Genomic DNA, 10,708 nt, shown 5'->3' on the forward strand with positions numbered 1-10,708 from the left:
AGTAATGATTAGTCTATTTAAAAAAAAATTTTTTTTAAAGATTTTATTTATTTATTTGACAGAGAGAGAGAGATAGCGAGAGCAGGAATGCAAGCAGCGGGAGTGGGAGAAGGAGAAGCAGGCTTCCCACTGAGCAGGGAGCCCAATGCAGGGGTCGATCCCAGGACCCTGGGATCATGACCTGAGCCGAAGGCAGATGCTTAACGACTGAGCCACCCAGGCACCCCAGTAATGATTAGTCTAATACTGAGTCATTTTTAATGTGACAATATAATATTTTTCTTTTTATCAAAACTCCATGTCACATGACCTTGTTTTTTTTTCAGAAACTCACAAAAGCTAGACATTTTTACTGCAACTGGTTTAGACAGCTATTGCTTTCTACTGAGGGGTTCCCTACACCACACTTCCCCTCCTGTTGGGAGGCTCTGGAGGGCCATGGGTCTTTTTGGCATTTGGCTTAAAGAGAAATTGACTAGGAGATACATTTAATTTGGATATGGGGGGATAGATTAATGTGGTTTGCAGTCACTTCTGAGTCTCATTAGGCTATTTTGAGACATCCTTGTGTGGGAATGGCTTCCAGGAATTCTTTACCATCCACTCTCCCAATTAACCCAAAGTTTTTGACTTGAAGATGTAGGACCAGAGGTCATATGTCAGTATGAATTTGCTCCATGGCATTCAGCGCAGGATGAGTAGTAGAGAAAACAGTTTGAAATGATGGAGTCAGGAGCTAGTCTATGGAAAAAATATTATAGAAGTATGGCAAGCAGTTAAGTAGTAAAAATACTCCTTTTGGAATTTTGTAATATTTATGATTTTTGTTAGTGTTTAATTTTTGTGATTTCTTTTAGCATTTAACAAATGTTTAATTTTGTACTAAATTTTATATTTTTGTTATGTTCTTTATCATAAAGAGGGTTCTCAACATTGTATAAACTGCATGCTTTACAAAACCTAGATCTTCCCTAGATATACGTATGTCAGAATATAGTTTTCATAGAACCAATGCAGGATTGAGCTAGCTATTAGTTTTGTTATTTTTCATTTTTATTTTATTTTATTTTATTTCCTGTTCAGCCACTTCATAGAGGAGGAGGACACAAATAAATCCTCCCTCTTCAGATCACAGCAATTTTAATCTATACCAAATTAGTTATGTTTTTAAATGACTTGCTGATAATGTGTCTCCCTAAAACTTTCTTGTGTTAGGACTTTTTTGTAGACTTTCTAGAGAAAATTCAGGATATTTGCTATAAATGGGGCCTAAGTTTTTATTTTTTTTTAATTTAAAAAATATTTTATTTATTTATTTGAGAGAGAGAGACTAGAGAAAGTGAGCACACAAGAAGTAGGGAGGGGCAGAGAGAGAGGAAGAAGCAGACTCCCTGCTGAGCAGGGCTGGATCCCAGGACCTAACTGCCTGAGCCACCCAGGCACCTCAAGGTCCTAAGTTTTTAAAAAGCTGGCATATTTTAATTTTTATTCATCATTACTACTCAGGTACAGAGCTCGGTATTGTGCCTGGGAGGGCATAGCTAATATCTTGCCAGATTGGGTAAGCAGGTGAGGGGAGAATTCATTTCAACAGAGCATCATAATTGAACTTTGGCAAATCTTTTCTTCCATCCCATTGTATAATGCTATTTTTTGTTTCATTTTTCTTTTTCTCTAAGGTTATCATTTCTTTCCTTCTTTCTTTTTCTTTTCTTTTTTTTTTTGGTTTTCTTTATGGAGTAGAGCAATATGATGAGAGTAGAAAGATAGTGTAAATCATTCTGTGACTTTCAGGGAAGGACCTGCTCTTGAATACCTTTATATTTTGGGAGCAAAGCTAATTTTAATTCCCTGAACTTATTTAGCTGTAAGTCACATGAAGTGTTTGAATTTTAACTGCTAAATCACCCTAGGTGGTCATGGTACTTTGTTCTTGAAGAAAGATGGTAGTGCAGCACCATGTATTTTCAAAAATGCCTGTCCTGTAATTAATCAATTAGTGGTTAGAATGCTGGCATAGTTTTGTATTTTTCCAGGTGTCGCACCTTGCCTTTGGATTCAACCTGTGACTTCTTTGTACTCCTAGAAATTTAGGTCTTTGTTGCTGGTGACAGGGAGGAAAGCTACCTCTGGGATCTACAATAAAATTCTGGGGTCCAGTATGTAATACATATTCTTTCCATGGTCTTCTAAGAATGATTCGTTATAGCTCTGTGCCTTTCTGTTTCTGTGCTGTGTGTCCTCTTCTGCTGTATATTCTGTAAGTTTTCTACCAAGTGCCATTATGGGCAATCTCAATGCAAATATCTGGAATAGTTTATTAGGTCTTTCATGACCCAAAGTAGTTTTGATCAATCTTGTCCCTTCTTTCACTCCTACTTGAGAACTAAATTTCTATTTAGAGAGGAATGACTTTCCTTCCTGCTCCTGGGAGGAAATGTTGACTTAATATGCCACCTTCACAAGATTGTCATATTTGTCAGATAATCTGCTTTTTATTAGATCCAGCAAAAAAAAATACACATTTCAGGATAAAATTTGCCATTCATTTTTCTGTTTTTTACTTCATTATTATTTTCAATATTTATTTTAAAAATAAATCATATTTATTTAACCATTCATTTCAAGGGGTGCTTGGGTGGATAGTTGGTTAAGTGGCTGGCTCTTGGTTTTGGCTCAGGTCATGATCTCAGGGTCCTGAGATCAAGCCCCACATTAATTTCCACACTGGGCTCTGCACTCCCAGCTCAGCATGAACTCTGCTTCAGGATTCTCTCTCTCCCTCTGTCCCTCCCCCAGCTCACTTGTGAGCTCTCTCTTTTTCTCTCTCTCTCAAATAAATACATCTTTTAAGAAATTTAAAAAAACTCCTTTTTTTTTTTTTTTTTTTACAATTATAAGATTATTAGTTCAGGCAGTGGTCTCAAAATGTGATGTTAGATACAGTTCAGGTGGGGATTATAATTAAGATTAAATTTTTAACCAGTTTTTAAGACAGAGTAGCTATACATAGAGAAAAAATTAAAAAGGAGGCTTTTCTATGAGCCCTATGGCCTTTGTCTTGCACACTACCAAAAAGAGAATTCTTTAACCAAGTGAATACTAAGAAATACCTCGAGTTTTAGTTGGACTCACTATGTATTATTACTTCATTTATTAATTTATTCCAACACATACTTATTGAATTCTACCCCGTGCGTTGTGGAAATTCAGTGAGCAAGAGGACTGAATAAGAGTTAACAACCTCAGAACATTTCTTGGTTTTATGAAGCCTGCTTACAAAGAATTACATCTAGGGTCTATAGGAGCCAGGGCTTTGAAGTCACTGCAATACATTTTTAGTGAGGGACACACTTTGTTTGAAGGGATCCTATCCTTGTATTCTATGATGTGAGAGCTTCCTTAACCGGCTGTAAAGACATCTAACACAAGAGCAAATCAAATTAACGAGCTTTTTGTGGTCTCGAGAATGAAAAATGGTGTCAAGAATGAAGATGAGGCCCTTGTGTTTTTAACCACACCCCACAGCCAGGGTATATAAAGAAGGTTCCGAGACGGAGGACTCATCACACAGAGGAGACACATTCCTCTGCTACCTGAGCCTTCCACTCCTGACACCATGTCCTGCAACACCTTCTCCGGCGCCGTCTTCCCAGGATGCTACTGGGGCAGCTACGGCTACCCTCTGGGGTACAGCACGGGCTCTGGCTATGGCAGCACCTTCTCCCCAGTGGGCTACGGCTTTGGTTATGGCTACAATGGCTGTAGGACCTTCGGCTACAGAAGATACTGGCCATTTGATCTCTACTGATTTGCTGAAATTGCTGAGGCGCAGAATCTTCTCTCCCAAGGCTGAGAGGCGCCCCTCCACGTCCCTCCATTACTTCCTTCCTTAGTCCTCCTTTGCTCCGTCACCTCCCAGTTGCTGCTTCTCAGACCCAGCGCCAGAGTCCAGAGGGAAGAAAATGAAAAACCAGATGACGCCTCCAGCTGCCTTCCCTGGATGATGTTCTTTGAGACATTTTCAGAAACTTGATGCCCAAACATGTATTTCTTCTGAATTTTTCACCATGCTCACGACTCTTGATAAAGTTGTGGATGTGTGTGTTGAATTCTCAATAAACTTGTCTCAATCAGCATAATACTCTCACCTGAGCAGTTTCCTTTCTTGGTGTGTGCGTATTTTCTGTTACATTGAGTGGGGAGGGAAGTGGATTTATTTTTCTCATGTGGGCTTTAGGAGCAACAAGAAAGCAAATAATCCTTGATCTGGTGTGATAAACAGGCAAGAAGGGGCTACTTGTAAAGGGAAAAAAAAAGTCTCTCTTCACCTTTTACCTCTGGCATCTACCTCCAATCCTTGGGCCAATGGGACACCACTCAGTGCTTGGTGTTTCTCATCTCACTGCTCCTTCCCCTCCTCAAGGAAACCCAACATTGTTTCCATATTTTTTTCCAGTTATTTCCATATTAGTGCAAATGAAACTCACTGTGTTCCCTCTCCCAGGGATGAAAGAATGTAGAATAAAATACCATGTTCCCTACTAAAAGATTCTGAGGTCTCAAGTAATAGAATAGCTATAGACATATTTTAGGAGCCGGAGAGTCTTTTAGGGGAAGGGATTATTCCCTTATATCACAACACCTATGGTATTTATTTTACAGCTTAGAAACTCCAGGTTAGAAACAAGGATGGAAAGCTTCTTAATCTTTGTACAATCGATACCAGGTAGTGAATTTTACTCTTTAAAGATACGAATAACTTTTCATAAACATGGGGAAAAAGTAACTGTAAAGAAGTGTTTCTGAAGATAGACTTTCTCTGTGTTCCTTTAGCGAAAAGAGCTATATTCCTTTCATAAGCCAAGTCAAAAATGTCTCAGTCTTCCTGTTGAAAACATTTTATGTATAGTACAAATATTCTTGGTGACAGCAGGATTTGGCTTAACCTTGCTCTTTTACTGAATATCTGTACATAGCTATATTGCCTCTGATTCACCTTGTAGCTAAAAAGGTAAAGGCTATTTGGAGAGATTATTTTAGAAGAGAGTATTTTCTCCGCCATATTTCATCCAACAGATACCTTTTTAAAAAAATTCAAAAACATCTTGTTCAAGGATTTACTTAGTAGATTCTTTCCCAGTAGACTATTGTGATAGCCAATAAAATCTCCAGCTGGACACTTTCTAGCAGCCACATATTAATTCATGCTGAGAATTGTAATTTAATCAAACACACAAGTTAGAATAGGGTTAGAAGAGGAAAAGAAAAGAGGGATTTTTCGGGAATTACAGCGTCAGGTTGAAACTAGAAGATGTCTATTTCATCGTTCTAGAATGATGACTGTGTTATATAAAATTTGTGTTTGAAGAGACCTCAGAGAGGTATCTTACAGTATTTCTGAAACTGTGGTGTGCAGGGGAGTCACCTGGGGAGCTGGCCTAAAGAGTAAGTTGTTATGCCTCGCCTCTAGGAATTTGATTTGGTACATCTGAGGTATGGTCCAGAAATACAAATTTTTTTCAGCTTAATTGAGGTATAACTGACAAATAAAAATTGTATAGATTTAAGGTGTACAACAGAATGTTTTGATGTGTGTAGACATTGTGAAATGATAACCACAGTCAAGCTAATTAACATATTATTCACCACCTCATCTGGTTAGGATTTTTATTTCAGGTATATGAAAGGGAGCTTAACATCATTAGTCATTAGGGAAATACAAACCAAAACATAATGAATTATCATCTTACATGTGTTAGAATGGCTCTTATCAAAAAGATAAGAGATAAGTATTGGTAAGGATGTGGAGAAAAGAGAACCCTCATACAGTGTTTGTAGGGATATATAAATTGGCTCAACCACTACAGAAAACAATATAGAGATTTCTCAAAAAATTAAAAATAGATCTACCATATGATCCAGCAATCCCTCTTCTGGGTATATACCCATAGGAAATGAAATCATTATCTCAAAGAGATATCTCTACTCCCATGTTCATTGCAGCATTATTCATAGTAGCTTAGATATGGAAACAGTATCTCTTCATGGACAGATGAATGGATAAAGAAAATGTAGTATATATACAATGGAATATTATTCAGCCTTAAAAAAGAAGGAAATCTTGTCATTTGTAACAACATGGATGAACCAGAAATCTAAAGTTTTTAGAAGTACCCCAGGGCTTCTAGCGCAGGTGGTCTAAGTTCCACATTGTAAGAAGCACTGTTTCAGGGCCATTACTTACACACACACACACACTCTTATTTATTATCTATCTATCTATCATCTATCTAACTATCAATCATCTATCTATCCTTAGGTAGCTAAATCTTGAAAAAGGAAAATCCTTTACATCACAAGCTAAGGACAAAGAAAGAAATCCTTTACATCCAAAGATGTAGGAGATGGGCACTGAAGTACATCTATGCTTGTCACCTTTCAATCACCATACTGGGGCTGAAGGTCCTGAGGCCATGCTCTGCTTAAAGGAGAAAGTGTATTATTTGATGATTTTATAAACTCATATTTTCCTATATAATATGATAATGTTCTACATTACTTGATATCATTCAGTGATTTTTAACTGTAATTCACTTCTATTACCTATAGTTTTTAAAAAAATGCATATACTCAGTTCCTCCTCTCCACCTCCCTTCTGATGGGAATATCTCCTACAGGGTCTGGGAATTTGTATTTAAACAAATATCCCTGAGTAACTTACCTTTGTGCCACCAATTTGGAACAATTACGGGTCCTTTATTATGGGTTTCATATCCCATCCTTTTCAGCTTCTTCTATTTATTTTGAAACTGGGAACTAAGATGTTTCATCTACATTTATGTTGGATTCATAAGAATAAAAACAGAATAAATAACATTTTATAGATACAGTGAAAAAGAAGAGTAGGAAGAACATTTGATGCTACATCCAGGCTCAGCTGTGGTCTACAGCGGGTGGAGTTAGCTTTTTTTTTTTTTTTTTTTTTTTTTAGAGAGAGGGAGTGAGCAGTGGGGAGGGGCAGAGAGTGAATGAGAGAGAATCTTAAGCAGGCTCCATGCTGAGCCTGGATGTAGTGTCAAGTCCCCAACATGGGGCTTGATCTCAGGACCCATGAGATCATGACCTGAGCTGAAATCAAGAATTGGTTGCTTAACTGACTGAGCCAGCCAGGTGCTCCTAGGTATTTGTTTCTAATTGTACATCAGTTTTGGTATTGAGCTGAGCCAAGTTTAGTGCCCTGCACATAGTAGAAACTCAATAAATATGACAGGATTATCTCATGAATTTCTTCAATAAACATGAAAAAGATGTTAAACATCCATTTGCTAATATCCAATAACTCTTCTTTAATTCATAGCCATTTGTGGATTGGAAGTCTAATGTCTGCACATTCGATGACTTGGATTCATCTCAGGTCACACATGAAGAAAAGTACTGTTTTTCTTTACTACCTTCCCATTAATTGTTTATTGCTCCTAATTATCTGAAAAACTAAGTTATGTATATTTAAGATTTCCCTGCTGAATAGAGCCTGTAGAACCCAGAAAGGTGATTTGAATATTAAAGGAATTTTATCTACAGAAGAAGAGAAAAAGAGAGAGGGAGACAAAGAAAGAAAGATTTGCCTTCACATTTTAGGATGGTTCAGAGTAATTCTTCCCAGAAGAAAGGCATGGGTAGAGGATATTCTGAAGTACTCCTTGAATTATGAGTCTGCAACTAAGTGCTGCACAGACAAAACTGCATTGCATCACCCTCACTTGAATGCAGAGGGCAGTGTTATTTCTACTCTGCTTACCATTTTCTTAATGACTTGTTTCCATCTCCATAGAGGAGGGATATCAAATGCTACAAGTTTCTTAAAAATTTTATTTAGAGCATTTTTACATTCTGTGTATAAAAAAATATATTCTTAGGTCTTTCACTAGCACCCACCACCTGGTTTCAGGCTTCCTGTCCACTCTCCTAAGCCTTCTGTTCTAATCATTATGCTCTCTGTTCCTTAATTACTCAGAAACAATGATTCATTAGTTGTAGCTAAATATATGAATGCTAATGTATATTTACCCATTTGGTTCACAGGAAAGGTTTAAAGTTCCAAAGAATTTTCTGAGGCTAATTTTGATAGAAAATGTGTCATTATCACATAATATCACATATTATGTGATATCCTGTTCAACATTTCCCAAATACTCTCTAAAGGCTATTTAAAGGTATCTAATAGGTGCCCTCATCACATGGTCGGTAGAGAAATGCTCTCCAGATGTTACACCTTATGTGAGCACAGTATTTGATGATCCTATCCAATAAAAATGTTGGCTATGAAGTTATGACCATCAAGAATGTGAAGAGCAAGTCTAATATATGTAGGAGATCCTATGCCGTATTTACACTGTTCTTGCATATGAGAAGTGACCAGATGATTCTCCATCACTCCCATTTTTCTTTTGCCTGCATTTTCTTGCTTTTTGTTCTATTCCTTTGTTCTTAAGTTTCTTACTTCTTAGAGAATCACAGGATTCTCTTCTATTTCCATAGATCATATTAAAGCAGGGCTAATTTTTAAGCAGATTTATGAGCAGATTCTCAGCAAGAAGAGAGATCAAGAGAAGCACCTTCCCAGTACAGAGAAATCTTACAGTCAAAATAAATCATCATTTTCAGAGATTCACACTGGCCCTGCCTTCCAGACCCTTCCCCCGCAAGGGCTTTCAGTCACAGTAGACACCTAAGAAAGACTATCAGATACCTTACAAGTTAGAGTTTTTCTTTACTTATTGAAGATACAAAGGAAACATAAACATAAAACAATGAAGAATAAATGGATGACACTGGCATTTGATAAAAATTTTTAAAGTTAAATTCTTTTTTTCTTATTCAAAGAAAGGTTTGCCTGCTCTTTTGCCCAAAGCTTCAGACACAAAAGCAAAGCAGAAACTGGAAATGCTTCATACTCACATGGAGGTGATTTTTGATTTCCCGTAATTTTCCTTCAGCTACAGGGTGGTCTTTCTCAGAGCTAGCCAGGATATAATAGCTGCTGCCCAATCGACATGTTCAACTCATGGGTTCTGATGGCAAATGTGCAAGTAAATCACACTTAAAACCAACCAACCAACCAACCAACCAACTAACCAACCAACCAACCAACCAACCTTGTGTACTCGACAATAGCATAACTACTTTTGAGCTAAATGTTTGATAAACATATTTTTCATCCCATTGATTTTTTACAACACTGAAAATCTTCTAGAATGGGTTTATTTGAGATTTTACCTGAGGCCATCATTTTGAGTATGATTTTTCAGTCATTTTGATGATAAAAATAATTAGGCAAAGAGAACTAATATTTAGTATGTTCCTGGGCTTGTGGTAGATCATCACTCCTCTTTACACCCTCAGGAGATTGGTTTTCTTCCAGGTTCTATTTCCTTCATGAGGAAGCTGAAATTCAGAAAGTTCAAGTGATGTGTTCATGTCTCAAGGCTGGAGAGAAACAGAGCAAGGTTCTAATCAGCTGTGTTTGATGCCTTGCTCCTACTAACCAGAGTTGACTCCAATTTTGTCCTGTAGAACTGTGTGCTCCACGAAGAGACCTTAACTGTCTGTTCACCACAGTGTCCCAAAATAAAGCACAGCATTGGGCTCATATTGAGTCTCCAATAAATACATTATGAATGAAAAGGCAAGATGTTATTTTTTTCAAATTAAACTAAAGAATCCCTAATCATGGCAATAAAGTCTTTTGAAAATCATTTGTTCGAGTCTGAAAATGGTACTATTTGGCTTGTTTTTTTGTTTTTGATTTTTGTTTTTTGTCTTTTTTTCCCCCCGACATCCAAGAGAGATTTCAGAAGCGTGTGGATTCTGAGCCCAGAAACACTCCTGACATAGAGGAGAGGGCTGTGAATGCCATTTGGTTAGGATCTACAAAAAGGATAAAGCAGTAACATCATGCAGCAGCTTCACTTACCCCAGCTCTGTCGATGACATTTATTCAACTGTGTCTTTTAGAATTTTAGAGAAATCAAATATAGTATTGTATTTTTCAGTATAATTCTTCATAAATGTAAAAATTATTTGATGTTCTGCCTAAGAATAATGAGATGAGTAAGCTCTTCAAAGTTGCACAGTCCAGAGATAGAAGGCCAACGAAGAAGGCAATAAAGGGATGGGGAAGAGGCATGTTCATCTGGCAAAGATTTTCAACTTGACCAAACTAGTCAGGCTCCTCTGAACTCTCTTCTCAACTAAGCTCTGACTTTTGGTCTTCCATATTTGTCTCTGCATTGTTAAATTTAAGTAAGAAACCTGCTAAGTGAGTTAAGTCACAACCCCCACCCTCAATATCTGATCACCCTCCATAACAGGTTCCTCATCCTCCACCATCTCCCAGGTGACACCTGATCACCCTGGCCTGCCTTCAGCAAGAATCCTGTTAGGTTGGTTTAGCCTGAAACCAATCCCCTTCCTCCTTATCCCTGATACTTCCTCTTAGTAATTTTCTATCCACTGACTCTTGCCTTGTTCATTGGCTATAAAAGCCCACTTTTCCTTATATGGAAATATATGGAGTTGAGCCCAATCTCTCTTCACTATTATAAAACTCATACTACTATACTATAGTTGCTCCCCTTGAATAAAGTCAGGCTTCCAATCTTTAATAAGTATCATGAATAATTTTTTAAAAATACATCTCAGCTCT

General features: G+C 37.4%; 1 protein-coding gene and 1 non-coding gene across 2 annotated transcripts; one reads left to right on the forward strand and one right to left on the reverse strand.

The window, feature by feature from the left end:
* Positions 1 to 1,069: 1,069 nt before the first annotated feature.
* LOC123323207 lies at positions 1,070 to 1,187 on the reverse strand. Its single transcript, XR_006539279.1, has one exon. It is a non-coding gene; the product is annotated as a small nucleolar RNA SNORA29 (small nucleolar RNA).
* A 2,399-nt stretch (positions 1,188 to 3,586) lies between these two features.
* LOC110570040 (keratin-associated protein 8-1) lies at positions 3,587 to 4,133 on the forward strand. Its single transcript, XM_021678011.1, has one exon. The coding sequence runs from the start codon at positions 3,620 to 3,622 to the stop codon at positions 3,809 to 3,811; it is 192 nt and encodes a 63-aa protein (XP_021533686.1). The 5' UTR covers positions 3,587 to 3,619; the 3' UTR covers positions 3,812 to 4,133.
* The last annotated feature ends 6,575 nt before the right edge of the window (positions 4,134 to 10,708 follow it).

The sequence above is a fragment of the Neomonachus schauinslandi genome, chromosome 1 (genome assembly GCF_002201575.2).
Source record: "Neomonachus schauinslandi chromosome 1, ASM220157v2, whole genome shotgun sequence".
In the NCBI taxonomy this organism is placed as follows: Eukaryota; Metazoa; Chordata; class Mammalia; order Carnivora; family Phocidae; genus Neomonachus; species Neomonachus schauinslandi.

Bases quoted from the DNA above. Each gene is read 5' to 3' on its own strand.
- LOC110570040 (XM_021678011.1), top strand. From the start codon at position 3,620: ATGTCCTGCAACACCTTCTCCGGCGCCGTCTTCCCAGGATGCTACTGG.